Raw genomic sequence first — 21,476 nt, 5'->3', positions numbered from 1 at the left:
AATCCATAATCCACTCCTTATCAAAGCAAGCAGCTCTCTCTCTCTCTCCCCCACTACGTAACAGAGAGCGGGGGTCAGGGTGACGAAGCAGACGATGCACTTGACTGCTTGAGCAGAGAGGGTGAAGCTGGAGGTGGGGTGGGGTCAGTGGGGCGAGGGGGGTGGGGTGGTGGCATAAGGAGGCTAAAGGACAGGGTCATAAGGACATGGGAGGGGGCTCGTCCAAGGGCAAGAGGGCTAAGTAGGAGGGGGACTGGAGGGGCACAGATGTTAGTTGCCGTTGAGGCTGTCACCTCGATGTCCCAGTGGCAGCTGGCATTGTTTAACACATGGAGTCATGGATGGGTGGTGGGGGGAGGTTTTGGGGGAAGCATACATTCATAGACTCTGCTATGTCACATGTACATATGTCAAGTGCATAAAGCCTTACTATTGGTTACAGGCCAGCTACAAAATCCAATAATCCCTCGAGAGCTTGTCTGTGTATGTTTGTGCTAGCAGGCAGGCAGAAGAACGAGAATATCTGAATGTTGCTTGAACAGCCAGATAAGAAACAGAAAGATGAGAGCAACCAAAAGAGAAAAAGGGAAGTAAGAGACAGCAAGATAACAGGCTAAAGGTCAGCATGAGGGGTGTTTGATTGTGGTTTTACCTGGCGTCCTTCGTTCCTCCAGAGGCCGTTGCTAGTCTTTGTTGGAGCAATGGTGACTACAGGTGGAGTGTTTGGCACGCTGTGGCCCGCTGGGGGAACCAGGACGGGCCCTGGACCAAGGGGACCCCTCTTGGGTGTACTGACTGGAGAGCTGTGGTTGGTGGCCGGGGAGGACACCGGAGAGGACTCACTGCTGATGGACGATGCAGCTGAAGAAAGACAGAGAGAAATTATATAAGTATAGTGAAAGAAAGTAGATTAGTTTAAGGACGGTAATAGTAGACGGTAATATTTTGCTATGATAACACTATGATCCTGTGGCTCCTTCACACAGAATGAAAAGGGGTTGCAGTACTGAAACAGCAACAAATAACACACACACACACACACAGAGGGCCAGATGGATGGCCCTAGGCCCCTATTATGAAGTGACAGTGATCAGGATGAGCATCCCTGTGACAGTCACACAGCCATGACACGCAGGACACACACACAGCACAAGAGCACACGGCTTGAGAATGAACCGCCATACTGAATGCATATACAGTCAGTGGCGCTTGCAGCCACACACAGAACTCCCCCCTCAACACACACACACACACACACACACACACACACACACACACACACACACACACACACACACACACACACACACACACACACACACAGCAGGTGGTGAAAAGCTAGCCCAATGAGCTTCTCTGCTGCACTGTAGCTGTGCCACATTAACAAAGCCCTCTAGGGAAACCCTGTAGCGCAGGGTCACGGTCTGGTCACATGCCTTGCTTTGTACACATCTCCCTTTCTCTCTCTAGTTCCAAAGCTCTCATGTGATAAGCTCTCATACGTTTATCATTGCAATTTCATCTTTCCAGCCTTACATCTTTACCTCCCCCCATACAGGCAGCACCCTCTCTTCCTCTCCACTGTCTCTTCCCTTCTGCCTTTTTTCTATCCTCATCTTCCCCTCCCTTTCTTTATTTTCCTTTTCTCTCCCCTGTGTTTTAACCTGTGCATTGTCTCTATGTTTTCTCTCTTTTCTTCTCTTCTTCACCCAGCGTCCACTTCCTCTCTTGACAGTACAGTGTGCTGTATGTCTCCTCTGCTCAGAGCAAGCGCAGCATTACACAGTCAAACTGGGTCACAACCCTCTCAATGGGACCTACACTTCAGTGCTGCAGCAAGGACAGCAGGAGATGTGTGCTTATGTGTGTGCGTGCGCAGGTACTATGCTTTTGTGCATCGACATGCTTACAAGCAGCCATGGAAAAAGAAAGGCAGCCGAAACCTCAGGCCAGTTTCAGGTCTACTTCCTCTCCAATTATCACCATCAGAACAAAAACCACAGATCTCCACCCAACTGCCATTTCTTCGCTGCTCCGGTTTCCGTGGCAACATAACCTAACAGACAACGTCAGCGGATGGTTAGGTGCGGTCAGGATATTGACTTATTTTAAACACCTCATTCTGACTAATACTACTAAATAATGGAAAGAATCAATAGTGGCAGTGAGGTGACGGTCTAGGGAAAATCTGAAAATCTATGTTTGAGTGGTGGTAGAAGCGGCAAGTGGAGGGTGGTTGGGGTGGGGGTGGGGAGGGGCACGGGGGGGGGGGGCAAGAAGAAAAAAAAATGTGTGAAGAAAAGATGGTGATGATACATGTGAGGTGAGACATGAAAATGAAAAATGATAGGAGATGGGGAGTGATGGAGGAAAAAACAGCAAGTGAGAGTGCAAAAGAGGTGCGGCGGAGGTGAGGCGAGAGATGGAGCGGAGAGGAAAGCAAGAGAGATGTGAGGTGCAGATGGGGGAGTGGGTGGGGGATATTGGGGTGGGGGGCATATCTTGTCTGCACAATGGCAATTAGTGGCCTAATCCTCCCACCTTCACCTCAGAGAGCCATTACTCTCCCCTGCAAGACTAGGCCAATCAATAGCAGCCCACTCAGCCTGGGGAATGGAGCTACACTTAATACAGCTCTAGTGTCACAGCCTATTCACTCACCACACACAGACACACACACACTCGAACACTCACAACATGCATACACAAGGATGGGGGAACAAATAAGGCTGAAGGAAGGGAAGGGGAAGAGAGGAGAGGAGGGGCAGTGATCACAGTGATTCTGAACTGCTAAGCAACAGACCTCTACTCCATCTATTTCTCTCACCCCCCACCCCCCCTTTCTTCCCATCTCCTCCTCTTCCTCCTCATTTGCCATGTAGAAGCAGAGCAGACTGGAGAAGACGCAGGGCAGACTAAATAATTAAGAGAGCAGGCGGAGAAGCAGGTGAGGGGAAGAAGGAAATAAAAGAGACGAGGGTCGTCTACCAACAGCTTCATTCTCTTCTTGCAGCTTGCAAAATCTGTGTACACGTCTAAGCGTCCTTCCACTACATGCATAACACACACACACACACACAAAAAAAACAGCTGTTATTCCTCTATCATTCCCTCCTCCTCTCTAACGACACCCCACGCAACCACCCACCCACCACCTCTTCATATACCCTAATTCCTTTTCATTCTGTTCTTCAAACACAGTACCTGTCGCCAAGCAGATGTACATCGCAGTCAATGCACAATTTTCATAACCACATTTACAATAGTTGCAGCTGGTAAAGGCTCAGGGAGATGAGTGTGGTTACATGTTTATATTTGTGCACCTATGTATATTTCCCCTTATCTTCCTGTTTAAAACCACAGACAGTCATGTGTGTCCATAAGCCTCTTTCCTTCATCAGACCGACATCCCTCCTCTAAGATTTCCTCTTGTCCATTTTCAACCCCCCTTGCTCCAATTTCCACACCAATCCCTCTCCCTCTCTCTCCTCCTGCTCCCTCACATCATTGTGTCATCTGATAGGAGAGAAATCATATATGAGGCATGTGATTGGCACCGAGCTGGTGTCATTTCTGCCATATGCTCCTCCCCTTCCATCTATACAGAGAGACGATGGCCACACATGCTGGCCCTGTGGGGAGCTAGAGGAGGCAGAGGAGGACTGAAGCTCAAGCCTTTGTCCCCAGAGTTTAAAATAGGCTCATCAGCTCTCAACCTGCACTTCATTAGCTGTACTGATTGTCACTTGCTTGATGTGTGTGGTGTGGTGTTGGGGTCGGGAGGGGGGTGCACAGAGAGAGAGAGAGAGAGAGAGAGAGAGGGAAAGAGAGAGGAGAACAGAAGAGGCAGAGACAGAAGGAAAGGAAAGGAAAAGAGAGAAAGAGAGTGCTGTCTCAGTCCCAAGCTGTGTGTGATTAATGTGAAGCTCCTTTCTCTATCGCCTCCTCTATTACCAGTCCCACTCTCCCAGACTGCCTCCACACTTGACCGCTCAAGCTAAGCCACACATGCGTGCGCAAGCACACACACAGACACACACACACACGCAAGATACAACCAGCAGCAGCGGCAAACAAACAAACCAAGCTGTGGTCAGAGGCTGTGGCCAAGTATCCCTGCATAGATGGCACCTTTTACTTCAGCCGCTGACCCAATCAAAGAGCCAAAAAAGTCACCACAGCTCTTCAGCAGGCTCTTTCATCCAGTGGCAGAGTCCGTGAGCTGTAGCAGAGAATCCCACTGGATCACTAAGCCTTGATAGGAAGACATCACAACACAAAAATGTTTTAGTGTTGCCAAGTAGCCTCTACCAATCCTCAGCTACCAACTCCACCACCACCACCTCTTCTGCCAAAACAGCCAACCCCAGCTCTGCCAGGCAGAAGGTGCTCTCCTCCACCCCTCCAACACACCCGCCCTTCCCATCCTCCTCAACCCTCCTCCCTCCCAGCATGCATTACAACAACATCAGCACTTAATTAAACAGTCCATTTCACACCTGGTGTGCATAGCAGTGCCCAGCCAACCCTGCATCCATATGCCACCCCACCAGCACACACTAGCACAAGCCTCAACACGTGCACTCTAACACACACACACACACACACACACATACACACACACACACACACAGCAACCACTGATGCACACAAACACCACACACACCTGCTACTACAGTCTTGGCCATGCACTGACAACACAACACAAAGCCTGTAATCTGCATCACTGAGTGGGGGGAGGGGAGAAGCACACTTGCTGTGCCAGCGAGGGAAAGGAAGACGGTACAAGATGGCGGATGGAAATAAGAGGAGCAATCCTCTGCGCCTTCTGCTGACTGTACAAACTGCATATTATGCTTAAATGCTGCTTCCCTACTGAACAGAGTCATGAGAGGTGTAAGGTTGTTGTGTATGGAGGGAGAGAAAAAGCAGGGGGAAGCAAATGAGCTTGTTTGTGAGTGTTTCAGGGACAGTCACAGCCTGAAGGGTTTTGCCTTCAAGAAAAACACACACACAGAGACACACACACACACAAACACACACTGAGCACAGTGAGGCTGTGTGAGCTCCAGGCAGGCTCCAGATGGAGAGGTCAGAGACACACTGCCCCGCTGTCCCAGCATGCTCTGGGCTCCCATAAACAAGGGGAGCCTCCGGCCACACACATACACACACACATATACACACTTACAGATACACACCATCTGACAAACACCTCAGGTTTTCACAAATCTACTAATTACTTCCGATTCCTCTTTTCCCTGCCAATTCATTCCATCTATCTTGTACACCTTTATTCTCCCTCTCTTCATTCTCTCTCCAGGCAATGTACTACAGTGGGTATGAATGCAGTCATGAAATTCTGGTGGTGTGTATGTGTCTAAAAGTGTGTGAGAAGAAACAACTGAGAGGATTAAACCCAGATCTGCCTAATTAATCAGATATCAGCAGGCCTTTTTGAGGCAGTGTGTTCTCCGTGTCTGTGCGTGTTTGCCCGCACATGTGAATGCTGCTGTGTGTGCTCATGCGAGTGTTCATGGGATGAGAGTGTGTCCTTTACACTGCTCTGATACTCATTATCCATCACCTCCCCTCTTCAGCACTGCACTCAGTACACAGAGCTATTCATTATACTCGCCACAGACAAGTGACGATGTATGTGTCTGTGTGCGTATGGGTGTGTGGGTGTGTATATAAACAGCAGCCGTGCTCGGGGTCTTAAATCAGTTCAGCAGCCGGTGGCGGTGATACTAGTACTCAAACCTAACTAATTCCTCTAGGCCTTAGGACACTGAGTCATGGCACCTCATGTATACTGCACTACTCACCTCAAAGCATCAACCAGAGGGTGAGGGAGACAGAGAGAGAGAAAGAGAGGTTGAGTCAAAGTAGCTAATGAAAGGACAGCAGGCTGCAGCATGCTAAGAAATCACAAGGCTTACACAGTTGCAAAGACAACTGTTTGCATGTGCGGGGGTGTTTGGGTGTGTGTGTTGCCTATAAATACAGGCTCTGCAGACAGAGAGGTGACTGGAGCTCCAGGGGCCTCATGCCTCTCTGCCCACCCCGGAGCTGGCGCTCCTAACACAGGCAGAGTCGCCCCTTATGCCTGATGGTTGACTCACCCACACATCACTGCCTACACCAGCCAGGCCACACAGTCAGCAGGCCTCAAAAATAACAAAGGGGCTTTTTTGTGCTTTTAATATGAAGGTGGTAGAGCTTTATCAGACACGATCTGGTGACTGTTTGACAAAGACACGGGCAGGGGCTCTCTGCCTCGGTAGATCGTGAATTACAAATAGAATGGAGCAGACTCATTCTCACCTCACAACAAAATGAAAAATGAAAAAGCAGAAGTATTAAAATACATGACTAAGAGAGCACAGTTCTTGAGCTCCCTAGCTGCAAAAGGATGAGCAACAGAAATGAAGAGGAAAATTCCACTGAAAAAAGGTGAGGCATACGTTAAAATGAGAAGACAGGGGTGGATTTTACTTTTGGAGAGAGACAGAGTGAGGAAGTAATAGGGCTGGCATGCAAGGTTGAGTGAGAAGCGATGAAGGGGAGAAGGATTGAGAGGGAGGTGAGGAGAAGCTGGGGCTGAGCTTCCCCTCTCTCTCTCTCTCATTCGGGGTAATAAATCATTTGCTTGGTTCTGGGTCCCAGGCTGCAGTGGGCTTGGGAGCAAGGTGTCCAGGGAAATCCAAGAAGGAGGGGACCATCTGATTTAAGAGCCAGAGCAAGGGTGGACAGCTGGGGTAGCTGGGCCTCTCTGGAGCCAAGGCATTGAGCCACACACACACACACACACACACACACACAGACATCAATGTGCTCACCCTCAATAACTTCCACAATGAGAATCTTCCTACTGAGGCTCTCCTCTGTAAATTCTGCTTTGTACGCTTGTTGGTATGTTTACATATGTGTCATTAAGAGACACTGGGCATTTGGCTTTGGAAAATACTAAGTGCATGTGTATTAGAGGCCAGCTTCAAATTAACCAAACATACAGGAAACAAAGGAAAAAAACACTGACACAGATCGTTGAACAAGCATGTTTCAGGATAATTCAGAATTTCTGACATAATGTTGTACACAAGTCAATAACCAGTAATTCAACCACCTGATGCTAATTTTACATTCATACAACCACAGGACAGAGCTCTGGGAGATGGGAATTGTATTACATGTTTCATGTGAGCGTGTATGCACGTAGACACTGACAAGGAGGAATGTATGATGGGAAATTGGTGAACTGACACACACGCATTGACAAGCACACCCAAGTGTACATGCACTCACACACAGCACATTAAGTGGGTCAGCTAGAGTGGCTCCTCTTCGTCCCCACATCTCCAGGGACACCAGCTAATTCAATCCTGTGTGGATATCACTCCATTGCTATTAGCAGTTCTACACTCAGCTACACACGCTGGCAGTGGGACATACATGTATGCACACACACCATATGACCCCCCTCCCCTCACATACACATACACACACACACACACACACACAATATGACCAAATATACAACCACACAGGCACAGCGTACAGGAGGTACCAGACACCCAGTCCACCATTTACAGGTGAGGGTCAGTGCAGCTGAATGTAATAATACATTTAGCTTCTATTATTGTGGTAGTACTAGTGCTGCAACTGCAAACCATAACCTGTAAGTTACTTTCTTATTCTTTCAAGAAATTTTAAGATCGGTTAAAATAAATCTTTACACTTGATTCCATCACCCAATGACTGTGCATAGTGAAAGCCTCAAAAGGAAATGTACACGTTTGCACAACCAGTATATATATCTGTCTTTCAATTCAGACTAGACAAGCAATGCAAACAGAAATACTGTGACCATATTCTTCATTAATTAGACAACATCCAGAACACTTGAACTGGATAACTTCCTTTTGTGTACATTTTGCAATGCATGTCCGAAAAATAGTTTATTGCCAATGCCAAAGGTTGCTATGATGAAAACGCTGTTCTTAATAGGATTTAGACCAGAACTGAAATCTCTCTCTGAAAACTCTACAGCGCATATTAGCTAATTTTGTGTCACATCCCTACACGCCGTGTGGCTTTACCTCGAGGTTCTTCGGCCTGTTTTGCCAGTTTACGGAGGGCTGCAGCGAATCCGGAGTGAGCAGACTGGGTAGCCGGGCTTCCATTGGCTACAATAGAACCATTGAGAGGTGACGGGGTAAGGGGGCTGACCGTCGCCGTGGTACGTGTCGCCGTGGAGATCATTCCTAACGATGGTGACTTTGGCTCATGGCTCATGCCTACAAAATGGACACAAGAAAAGGAAAAGAATGGGAAAGGTTTAATATCCAATACTATCCTCAGTCCTACACATAGAATACATATAGTCCACGAGAGACTTGGTAAGACCAAGGAAGACAAATATATGCGAACATAGTAAGGCGCATAGCTGTTTCCTTTGACACAGAGATAGTCAGGGCAGAGTGTGGTGCTGGGTATCTGTTTGTGACAGCTGGAGCGAATGGGGATTGGTGGTGTGAAGGGCAGAGGGGCACGGTTGTATGGCTTAGGGTCAGAGGTGAGAGGTTAGGAGGCCAGGTCACTCCTCCCTTGCTCAAAGAGCTCCAGTCTGGCTGTGTGTCTGCCAGAGGTCCATGGTCACAGCATTTACACAACAACTCAACTGAGCGTGCTCTAGCACTACCACGGTGACTTTGTTTCTTACAGAGTATCCTAAGCTGTATGTTAACACCAATTACACATCCAGCACCTTTTCTGTTAAAATATAACAAATTAGTAATTCATGCCAGCTGGATATTTCTTCATTTGGACAGAGAACAACAACAGTGAAAAGGATGATGTTTGTGTGGGTGTGTCATGTGTCTTTCTAGCACCAGATTTGTAAGAGGTCTGTGGTGGTTGGGGGGGCGGCTGTCCCTTTCCTTCCTGTGTATGTGTGTATGTGTGTGTGTGTGTGTTGAAAGGTGACACTGTGTTGACAGCCCCTCAGTCAGTGGAATCCCTAAATGCCAGAACAGCGTGTGATAGCCCTATGTGCTCAGGCAAAACACATTCATTCACTCACACACGCATGCACACACACACACACATATACACACATACATACTGAGGGTGGCTCAGAGGACAGTGTAAGTTCAGACTAGTGTAAGTTTGTGTGTGACAGAGGTATTAACCATTGTGCCACAACACACATATGCTGGGGTTGTGCATGCGAAGTACTTCTAATACAAAGAACTTCTAAGACAAAGACATACTTGCTGAAATGAAAGCTGCTAACAGTATATCAATAGCACAATTAGATAAGTAGGGGTTATATCTGGGTTTACCCAAGAGTCTGAGAGGGCTATAAAAAGATCATGTTCCCTCCTGAGAAGGGAGGAGAGGCACAGCACCCTGTGTGTGTTTGAGTTGACACGCACAGCAGCAAGTCAGGCATGAGAGAGTGAATAACATTCCCAACACCTCGAGTTGTCCTGCCTGTAACCTCCCAGTTACCCAGTGCACTCCGAATGAACCCAGTACACAATTAATAATGGAATCAACAATGACTACTGTCTGAACAACACACACCCCGACATTGAGAGACTGGCAAACAAGCAAAAAACACACACGAACTGCCCGGTCCAGTAACGTGACTTCATCAAGACATTAGAGTACCGCTCCACCCTCCCTCTTCAGAGAAAGTCAAAAAAAGTCAGAGAAAGTCAGAGAGTAAAAGAAATACACAGGAAACTTTTAGTAAAAACCAACGTACTACAGAAACAGAGTGCAGTGTATTCAAAGTCAGTGTCAACCACACATACAAAACCACAGAACTAACAGACACACATGCGAGGAACGTAGTGAAACAGACAAGCACATAGCTTGACAAATACACACAGAGGCACACATCCGGAGGTCTGGCAGTGGTTCGTGACCCCCCCCTCACAGATTAAAAGCGTGGCCAAAGCTCCTTACTGCACAAAGGAGTGGAGCTGCCCGGATCCCCCATGGCTGCATCTTCACGTTGAGCCCAGCCCAGCACACACCGGCAGCCACCGACAGGACACACACCATCTTCCTGCTCCCCTCTCTCTCTCTGTTGCTCTCCGTCTGTCTATCTCCTCTCGCCCGTCCACCCTCTCTCTCCCTCCTTGCCTGCCTGCCTGTCTTCCTGTCTCTCGCAGTGCCGCTCACAAAGACCGTTTAGAGCTTATCTAACAAAGCAACACACCACACACGCTGCCTATCTCTCCCCTCCTTGCTTGCTCTCTCTCTCTCTCTAACTGAGAAAACAGAAATTCTTAGCCTAGCAGCTGCTGCGATGTCACATGACCTCAGCCCCCTCCACCACCACCCCCTACTTCCCTCCCTCCTCACACTCTCCCTCACTCCTCCTCCTCCTTCTCCTCCCCTCTCAACCTATAATTCCTCAGCCATTTGTAGATAACAGACACAGGCATGCATGCCCTGCCAAGGCGAGCTGGAGGAGGGGGGAGGGGAGAGGAGAGAAGAAGAGGAGAGGAGCTAAGGAGGAGGGAGGTTGCTCAGCCGGTCGCCACATCTGACCCCATTGCTGGGGAGCGACAGGCAGTGTGTACGTATGTGTGCATGTATATAGATGGATGGGTGGGGGGTGGGGGGGTAGGTTAAATATGTGAGCCGCCCTTCCCGTCTTGAGACAGAAAGAAAAAGAAATCGAAGGAAAGAGGAAGAAAGAGGACATGTCCTGGCCTGTGTCAAGCCCTACAGCATAAGAAAGACAACCGTTTGTGTTAAAATATCTGCCTCAATTCAATTCAGTCTGCTTCATTAACATAATTGTTCTGTAAGTACTGGAAGTGGCCATCAAGAAAAATTAAAATTAAATCGAAAGAAAGACAACTAGACCCAAAACAAAAGTGAAGAGTAAAAGTAAAAGTAAAGAAATCTATTCACTTTAAATCAACCATCACCATCTCACACAAACAAGGAAGTCCTACCAAAAATGTGGACGTGCAAAACCTTTACAGGGCACGCACACACACAAACACAACACACACGCAAACACTCGCACAACCACTACGAGGAGTTGTTATCAGGGTGGAGGAGATTACTGCGTAATAGTGGTCGGGGGTGGAGGGCTCAGGAAAAGGGCAAAAGCGTGGGTTTGACTTCCCCTCTGTCTGTCCTGCTGTCACTGCAGGGGTGTGAATGAGTCGTTTCTTTAGTCATTTCCTCCTTCCGTCACTCGTTACTTTTTTTCAGAGCAGCGAGGGAGCGAGGGAGCGAGCGAGCACAAGCGATGACAGGGAGAGAGATTATCTCTGGGGTGAAGCTGCATGGTGGCCAGCACTGTGCCAAAGGGCACCTCTCGACAAAGATCCTCTCTAGGTCCTAAGGCCACGGTCTGACTCCCCTGAGAGAACACACACAACTGCCGCACTCTGTCTGTCTTTGTCTCTCTCCTCTACCTCTTTTCCTGTCTAACATCAGACCATATCATGGCAGGGGACTGCAGGTGCCAGCAGAGCTTTCCCAAAAATAATGCTTGTTCAGTCTCCTTTTGCTGGCACTCAGAGGTAGAAGTGAAGCTCATGGGGCGTTCTGCTGGTTGACCAACCTCCCTCGCTTTGTTGCTTAGTATCCCCTATCTCTCTGTGCGCAGTTTTCCAATGACGGCAAAAAGCGCAGCTTCACGAGAAATTGGGAAGACCCTACACTAACAACTGAAAGCTCCTACAGAAGGAGAAGGAAGGAGTGCCGTGTTTCCATTTCACACCTATATTAAGAATAGCATGGTTAAACAGATGCTATCTCTAGGCACTGAAAATGAAAACATGCGCTTTAGGATTGTGTGGAAATCAATTATGTCTCCACTTTTTCTTTCAAAACTGGAAAAAGACAAGCCATGACAGTCAAGACTCTCTTTTCAGAGTAAGTTATGATAAACAGCATGATCTAAGCAACCCAGGATGAGTAATGTATTATGAATTTCCAGATAAGTGAGCCTGCCTCCACCTCTTAACATCACTCAGTTACAACACAATCGCTCAGTATTATAAGCAGGCTCAGGACCTATGTTCTTCGAACATCCAGCAGATGGCATTGTCTCCCAGTTAATTGGAGGGAGTTCTCTTGTTAATGAAACAGCATATGCCACAGGCAATTAATCCAGTGATACAGAAAAGAAATATACATTTTAAATGATTTTGCTGTGGATTATGAAAAGGACAAAGTGTGCATCCACTCATAACGTTTAGAAACTTAGGAGATATTAGGAAGTATGAATAAATTCAATCTTTTAGATCTCAAAGGTTTAACATTTTGCTGACAACCCAAGAGTCTGTTACACACTAAACTTCATGATGCAATTAACCCTTTGAATGCCGTTACGCCCTAAGGGAAAACAAAACAAAGCACTGGAAAAAAAGGAATGCAGATTACAAGAAACCACATACAAACATGATCCCACCCATTCTCACACACACACGCAGAGCAGATTGACTGCTAAATGGCATACAGTAAACACACAATTTTAACACCCTGCTGGGAGTAAAGCCGATCACTAACTCCCATAGTCAAACAAACACACTGACACACACAGTTCCACCCTTTTGCTGGTTGGAATGCAGATTACTCTTTCTCTCTCTCTCTCTCTCTCACTCACACATGCACACACATGCATGCACGCATATAAAGTAAATCCTCTTGGCTCCTGTATGCCCCGGCCAGTGGGGAGATAATGCAGTGGCAGCTCTAGTGAGTGGTTAATCTTTAACCAGGGAGGGATTTGCCTATCAGCTCGTTAAAACTAGCAGTGCAGTGCCGCTGGCCCATCTATCTGATCCAGCCACCAACCTTGGCTTAGCCAAGTCCAGCGCAGCATGGATTGGAACTGTGCTGCCTACAACTAACTCAGTATCCACGCTTCACTCTCTTCACTGGAGCAGCAGATGCTTCTTTTCTGGTGGCTTAGTATAGCACACTTTAGGCATGCCACAATATTGTGGTCCTGCTTAGGAGCAGAGCCAAAACTGGTCATTGTCTGCCCTCAAATGAGCAATAAAAATGTCACTGCAATAAACTGGTTGGCTCAACATGTGTGGCCAGGCAGGCGACTAAAGCACCATCTCTTGCTATGCTTTGAATAGCAGCTTTGAATACTTTTGTTGTGCCGGTGTAACATAGCCTCTGTGGTTTGGTGTTTTGTTCCACTCCTGCATTCCTGTTCTTACTTTCCTCTAACAAACAGCATCCGTGCTAGTTCCTGATAATGTCTTCTTTGCTGTACTATCAGAGCTGTATTTGCTGTTACAAAATAAACATTAAATGCTGCTTCACATTGAACCGTTTTCGCAGGAGCCTACTGGAGGGCTTTTATTGTGAAGAGGCTACTGGGAAGTTTTATTTTTATTATGATTATCAAACAAAACTAAAACTATTCTTTCTTGTAACTAAGCTTTCTTGTTTTAAATCAAGCAGGTAAGTGTGGCCATAGTAAACTGATTGGTTGAAGAGCTGCAGGTGACAGGCCTTTGTGTGGACCAGCAAGCCTCAAACACTTCATCAAGATAAACAGCACTTTTTACCATGATGTCTCATTGTAGATGAGCGGAAACCCCCTCGTTACTCAGATCAGGATTTCTGATCACAGTGGCCCATGGCAGCACAGTGCAGATATTTGAAAATGAAGGCATACTTCAACCAGAAGACACAGGTTCAATCATCCACTCTGCTTATATGATTTAGAGTAACTGAGTAGCTCAGCCACTGACACAGGAGGGAGTTAGAGTGAGCTTGATGAGTATGTGTCATCATGAATGGTTGACTGACTTGGTGGCTGACTGAAGATGTGCTTACAGAGGGATGAAAAGGATGGGAGGAGGGTATGAAAGAAGTACAACATGAGAAACCTCTGACTGAAAATGGATAGAAATGAGAAAAAATGAGGGTGTCCAAAATACCAGTGAAGCAGCAACATGGATGAAACCGACCTAGCAAAACAGGATGTAATATGGGCATAACAGCCACTACCACAGCCACATTATCGTGCTTCAACATAAAGTGAGGTTAAAAAAAGACAGATAGCTTAACTGACTGAATGGCAGCAGGAAGCATAACTCTGTGGCTGTTAAAATCAACACTTTAAGTGATACACTGTCTATAAATAGTATTCATGTACAGTACCCAGAAAAAGCTTTTGAAGTTGTGATTAAAGAACAAAGGGTGATCATAAGCTGGACAGGAAACCCAAAAAGAAAGCAAAGGTAATTTGTGATTAAATGAGAGAGCAGCAGCCCGGCCTCAAGAGTGACAATAAATGCTCATACACATGAATACGAGGGCCTGGACCTAAACTGCGCAAACAGGTGTATGTCATGATGTCGATCTTGAGCACACACAAACCTGTGCGTGCACAAACACAAAGTATCCAGGAACACAGCAGGATAAACCTGCTCTGGTAGTTCCAGGTTTGTTTGACTTCTGAGGTGTCATCGCAATCAACCCTCAGGCACTACAGAACAGTACATCAGTGTGTGCGCACGCACGCCTGTGAGCTCGTGTTTGTGCGCATGCGTGCCATCTCTGTTACTCCATACCAAAGAGACAGCCTTAATATCTGAAAAATCCTGAAACAGCAGCGCTGTGGCTGCAGAGCTAGGGAATCAAAGGGAACAGTTCCACAGGAGAATGAGAGAGAGCCAAAAGACGAAAAGGAGGGAAAAGGAAAAGGGAGACAAAGAGACAGAAGAGAGCGAGAGATCAATGAAGAAGCTGAAAGAGGGAGACACAGAGTATTGCCTGTGTCTGAGCTGTCATTATACAGCAGGCCTCCATTATAGAGCTACAGCAGAGAACAGAGTACATCTCCCTCTGACCTGGCTCACTCTCAGTCTTGAACACACACACACACACACACGTCTGTGAGCAAAAGAGAAGTCTTCCTGTCTTTTACCTTGTGTGGCTTTAAATGATACGGCAGCGTACGAGTGTGCATGTGTGCGCACACCTTATTATTCATCCCTCACCTCCTTCTTCTCTTCTTCACCCCCCCCCCCCCCCCCCCCCCCCCCCCCACACACACACACACACACACTCTCTCACACCCCCCAACCTGCCTGCCAGCCAGCTTGCAACAGAAACAGTGAGATTTCAAAAGACCAGCCAGCATCTCTCTCCCTCTCTTCACCTTCCTCTCTCTTTCATTCTCCCATGCGCACACGCACACACACACACACACGCAGCCACAGAGAAACAGTGTGTGTCTTGAGGGTAGGCACGAGCTGAGATGATTTTCTCTCCTCTCCTCCTCCCTGCATCCGACTCACCCACCCCAACAGCGCCATTTCCTATGTCTGTTAATTACATAGCGACTGTGGTAGGGGTTGCTGGGGTTGTGTGTGTATGTGTGTGTGTGTGCGCATGCATGTGCGTGTGTGTGTCATCTGGCGAATGTGTGGCTGTGTTCTCCGAGACACCAGTGTGGGCGTATGACAGAACAGTCTGGTTACGCTTCACAACGCTGCTTAGAGTGTGTGAACACACACATGCAGAGACACAGACACACACAGACACAGTCACACAAACACACGCAAGTGCCTTCTGTCTGTGTCTCTGGCTCATTGTGGTCCATGCCCCAGGAGTCAAGCTGCTGTCTGTATGGCTGTGCCTCCCGTAGCCTTCTCGCTTAGGGGGACACAGCCTTACCACTTCCCTGATGAGAGGGCCAGCTCCAGCCCCAGCCCCGCTTTTCCACTGAGAGAAGAGGCAGCTCTGACTCACCATTACTGTCATTGTCATCGTCATCATCATCATCATCATCATCATCATCATCATCATCATCATCATGCAGACTCTCTCTTTTAGTCAACCTCACCTGCTTCAGAGACAGGAAAAGGTGACAATGTGGCTCTTCCCAGCAAAGTAGAGAGATATGACAGCTGTTACCGATCTCACATGAACTCAAAACACATACAAAGGAGGACCTTCCATGGAGCTTATCGTGGTTTCTGCACCTGCAATGCTCTTTGGTGTACCCCTAGCCACATGAACGAGCACATGCACACTCACACATACGCAGACAGCCCGCATGTCATGTCCCACAGAGCCGGATAAACTGTATTGTTCTGTACTATAAAGCTCTCTGTGCCTGGGGACATCACTGCATGTAACATATTTCAGTTATTATCATCTTTCAACGTTCTCCCTCCTCCCCTCTTCATCTCTCACTCTCTGTGCAAGCCTCCTCAGGAGATGAGCGCTGTTTTTGCTGGCTCCCCTACATACCCTCCTCACTTCATCCTCTGTTCAACCTCTCTCTCTCCCATCTATTCTCTCTTTCTCTCTGTGATGTACTCTGCTGGGTTGTGGTTGCCTAATTAGCACTCCAAGTGCTCTGCATGGGTCCCGACTCCCAAGCGGCTCCACCGCACACACACACACACACACAGGCACATGCACAGCACCCACTTGACTTTCCATAGCAGGGTCCAGTTGCCGAGAGTTGCCCTGTTGCAATCTTGTAATTGGTATAATTGGTGTGTGCTCCTGCTCGTACATGTCTGAGTGTGCGTGTCTGAATGGGTGGATGTTGTACAGTCTGATGAGTGAGCCTCTACTCCTCTAGGTGAGCAGGACACAACCCGCTATCACCATGGCCACACAGCTCAGTGAGTAGCCACAAAGACAAGGGTTTTCTTAGCTATGCAGCAGAGACCCGTGGTGTCTCTTCTTTCAAGTATTTCATTAGTAAGAACAGGCACTCATCAAAAAAAATATATTACTCGACAACATTGCTGAGGACCAAACTAGATTATTTTTAATGGCTCTGTGTTTCTGAAAATCAAATTTTCAGAGTCGGACTACAATGGTATCATTTAGTTGTTAGCTGAACCAGCGGAATGTGTGCAACCCTTCAAAATGATAAATACCCATCCTTTCAAAATCACAAATCCATGACTATTCCTGGTCCATACAGAAAATATCTATGAATATAAAGATTGCACAATTACTATAAGCCCTGGGCTTATGAGTAGAACTGAAATGATTGATTGATTAATTGATCAATCAGCAAATATTTCAATTATCTGCTGAGTAATTTATTAAGGACAAACTGTGAAAAATTAAAATTATTTTTCAGATCACAGATTCTAAAATACATTTGAAGACCGGCTTGATTGGTTCTAAGATAGAAAATAATAATCTTAAGATTAGTCAATAATGAAAATAACTTGTATTTACAACCCTACTCACGAAGCATGACTTTCAATTTCCAAAAACTGCATTTATTCAGAAGATTTTTATTACAGCTATGTGAAAGCTTTCTTGGAATATGACCTTCCTGTGTATTTATTTTATCTGTTTACTGAATTACGCCATACTTTTTTCAGTCAGTTGCAGTGCAAAGGGGAAACACATATGGTTGATGTGAAACTGAGATAAGCGGCGACACATATGGAAGATATGAAACTGAGATATAAACAGAAATAAAAAAAGAACAGTTCCCAAAATGGATACCCTTTGGTTATGCAAATACCAGCCAGATAAAACAAATCTAGCTGGCAACTAGATCTTCTGTGAGAGCACGTTTAATGCGGCAACTGTGGCCTCCACCAACACAGGCATGCAGCTCTGTCCACGAACTGATTAAAACGCTTGGCCACAAAGCCCACTTCACTTCTTTAGGCACATATCTGACCTTGCTCTCATACACAAGGAGGCACGCTAACAAACAGACACACACAATATGACAGTCAGCTGATATAGCAGATATCTCAGAGATAGAGATAGAGAGAGAGATAGAGAGAGAGGGAGAGAGGGAGAGAGAGAGAGGAAGCGAGAGACACAAACAGACAGACACGTTGAAGAGAGATAGAAGCAGACGCAGATAGAGGGAAAAAGAGAGATGATGATGTGATAGCAAAAGAAAAGGCCTTTGTTGAGGAGTAGCCTTTAGCACAATGCTTGGTTATACTGTGAGAGTATGACTGGAGAAAGCACAAAGACAAGACAGATAGACACAGACATACACTATATGATACATGCAGGCACACATACACACACACACACACACACACACACACACACACACACACACACACACACACACACACAGCAAAAAAATGCTGAATGAAAGAGGCCCTGTTTGGTGAGGGCAATAGTCAAGTATGGTCAGTATTGAGTGTGTGTATGATTCGCTTATCTACTGCTCTCATGTTGCCTGTGTTGTGTTTGTTTGGCCAGTGCTTATCAGGCCCTGCGGTATGACAACGACAGCAGCAAACATCGGCTGCACAAACACACACACACACACACACACACACATATATAATCTGAAGATATCTAGAACATGGTTGGGTCTGGTAAATGTAGCAAGACTGACTCATGTGAATGAAAATGTTTTCTTTTTTCCCCTAGTTCTCTTCAGATAATTTAATCTGAGCTGAATATTGAGAATACAAACAGAGTTAACATTGTGAAAAAAAAAAAAAAAACTTGTTGGTGATTACTCCACTGCTGTTCACTGCTGTCTAAATGAAATCACACCGGATACAAAAAGCAGCAGTTCAGGTAATAGGACCTCGAAGCATGGGACTCACCACCATGAAGAAAGAAAAGTGTGACTCTGCCTAACTTGACTGGCCTGTCCCATGATGCACTTTAATGACACCAAGGCACAATGCAAAGTTTGGGAAATGAAAACAGAAAAATGAGGACAGTGACAAACTGTGTACAATACAAACTAAGCTACGATCAAGCTAGAAGAGTTTAAGGTTAAATAAAACATGTTTAACTTAAGAATAAACTACTTTCTTTCATTTGTGTTTCTTGTAATAAGTGGCAGTGCCAGGTTCATTATCCTATAACTGAAGAGCAATGGGGCAAATCAGGTGACTAGGCCACTTTTTAACATCTGCTTGCCACACCCGTACACACCCACACCTACAGATAAAGATATGAGAGTGAGGAGGAAAGAGAGAGGCTTTATGTGTACAGCGCATTTACAACAACCTTCCACATTCCATTAACTATACAGAGCAGGTCAATCTAGATTCTAAGCTATGATCCGTTACTGTTTCTGGTACCTATCTCTAAGTGGGATCTACACGGCGAATATGAGAGAAGTTTAAAGATTTTGTGTGTGCACAGTGGGACATTACAGAACGGCTTGAGTCAACAAATTGGGGCCAAGATTCTCATTTAAACTCTATTCTGACAACAGCAACATCTGCTTGTCAACACCAGCAGGTGTATAGGAACTATCTGTAATAACTGTACAATTTTGAAAGCAGCTTTTAATGGGGACCAGCCCTTGTCTACATTCCCCACAGCCTTTCCCAGATATTATTAGAGATCAGGCCACTATTTGGAGTGATCTCTAACAAGTTTTATTGCATTTACAATTATTGTCTAGCCATACATTTCTGTAGGAGGCTGTCACTAGATAGGTGAGCATGTGCCAGGCTGTGTGACAAGTACAGTGACATACATAAAATACTTGGTGATGAAAATTTGAGTATTGTTAAACGGCAATGCTTGGTGACACAGGGACATGCATTTCTACACAGCCACAGCTTACAGAGCAGGTTAGGCTTGCTCTTGCACACAGAGTAAATACACACACACACACACACACACACACACACACACACACACACACACACAGGGTGATAAGCACCTTTATCAGTGAAATATGGAGCAAAAAGCCCTAGACATGAGAACAAAAGTCATGAGCCACGGGAAGTTTTTGGTTCCCTGGCTATCTAACTTAACAGCTTCTTCCTCTGCCAGTGAATCTGTCCACCCAACTTTCTGCCTGTCTTCCCTTCAGATAAATACTTTATGACCTGTTTGTTCAGCTGTCTTCACTGGTCATCACATTTACAGCTAACCTTTACTACCGGTTTTTTGCACCCAGTAGGGGATTGCTTAGGCACACACAAGCACTCACACTCGCACATTCAGTCCATACAAAGGGAAGAAGCTGTCAAACAGGGCTTACCACCACAAAATTTAACAGACGCACCTCTGCGTGAGTTCTAGCTAGGGTGACACAAGAGCATGGACCAAGAGAGAGACAGAGGGAGGGAAAAACAGAGAAGGAAAGTGAGGTGGCAAAAGAGATGGAGACAAGTTGGACGAGGAAAACCTCCATTTCCTAAATATCCTACAGTGGTTTCTCTTCCAGCACACAGTCAGACCACACGGAAACCCTGCCCTGACACACAAAGAGAGCGGTGTGGGCACCCACATTTCCATACCACCTCAGGACATTGTTGTAATGCTAGTCAAATCTAAGCCTCACCCTGTCAAATGCATCCCATTCTCTCTAATAGGGAACTATGTAAACCCATGCAAAGGCCTCTCTACAGTCTGTGCTATTCAAAGCTATCAATGTGGGCTGTTGATAAGGAAATGCAAAGTGGGTCACCTTTAACTCCAGGCTCCTTGTGTAAACAGTACGGGGAGCTGCTTGGGACTCTCCTAATCACTCTCTAAACAGAGCCAGGTGCTGTTGCCACAGACAAACTGTCACCAACACTCTGCTCAACACAGCTGCTGTCTAGCCCCCAGACACTCACAGCACTGCAGGCTACCGCAGCATGACAAACAGCACAACGACACCTGAAAATATGCCAACCTAGTATAGGCACTATGGCAGCATAAAGGTTCCGCAACTTTTCAATGGCAGATCACAAGCGAGAAATTCTGTTCCTGAGAGCAAGATTTGCATAAGTAATCTTACACTCTTATCATGTGCTGAAACATCAGACACATGTAAGTCTGACAAGGGAGGATAAATCCACCTAAAGTCAGCTAACTCAGAGTTTTTATTACTTCTGCCAAGGAGGTTATGTTTGTCTCTCTGTAAATAGGGCCTCGCAAAAACTTTATTTTCATGAAATGTGGTAGACAGATAAAGAACACTTCTGCATTTCAGAAGTGATCCAGACCTAGGATTTCTACCACTGGACAACTTGATGTTTTTAGATATTACTATGACACTCTTGACAGATCGAGATGATTCTGAGTCCTTGGGAAATGTTCGCAGGGTCAAGAATTCAATATGAATTAACATTTAAGCAAGAGGTAATGTATTGATGTGTCAAAGCAATTTGGAGAAATCTTCACCATTAGTAGTTGCTTGTTCTTTTAAACTGGGTCAAAGTGGATGTCTGCCATGTGGGGGGAACAAGCTGATTCACACAGAGAAGTTGTATTGTGGTTCACAGAAAGCATAAAATGTACTACTTCTTGCTACTTAACTATATTGTGTATTACCTTACAGTATACAGTGGTGTGTGACCCATGGCTGTTTGAGTAATCAAAATAATGAAAATTTGGCAAACAAACAAAGAATAGGTACATTTAAGTGGCACATTTAAGTTCTTGTTGAGTCTACGAATTCAATTTTTAGGTGTCCAGTCGGAAAATGGTGCATAAATCCATACAAAAATATCCAGACTGGCATCAGCAGCTCACAGACATCCACT

The 21,476-nt window shown here is 46.1% G+C and overlaps 2 protein-coding genes across 3 annotated transcripts in view; both read right to left on the bottom strand.

Annotated features, from left to right (window-relative positions):
• The window catches only part of gse1b (Gse1 coiled-coil protein b), a 164,662-nt gene that overhangs the window by 17,040 nt on the left and 126,146 nt on the right, over window positions 1-21,476 (bottom strand). For both annotated transcript variants that reach the window (XM_018667906.2, XM_018667908.2), the window contains exons 3-4: window positions 8,103-8,300; window positions 653-861 (exon numbers count right to left, since the gene is read on the bottom strand). In XM_018667906.2, coding sequence (XP_018523422.1) covers window positions 653-861; window positions 8,103-8,300 — 407 coding nt within the window. The remainder of the gene's footprint in view (window positions 1-652; window positions 862-8,102; window positions 8,301-21,476) is intronic.
• Window positions 1-21,476, bottom strand: part of LOC108877813 (cytochrome c oxidase subunit 4 isoform 1, mitochondrial) — an 89,466-nt gene that overhangs the window by 28,117 nt on the left and 39,873 nt on the right. The window lies entirely within an intron of this gene.

Source organism: Lates calcarifer, linkage group LG2 (assembly GCF_001640805.2).
Source record: "Lates calcarifer isolate ASB-BC8 linkage group LG2, TLL_Latcal_v3, whole genome shotgun sequence".
In the NCBI taxonomy this organism is placed as follows: domain Eukaryota; kingdom Metazoa; phylum Chordata; class Actinopteri; family Centropomidae; genus Lates; species Lates calcarifer.
This window is presented reverse-complemented; position numbering and strand designations above follow the sequence as displayed.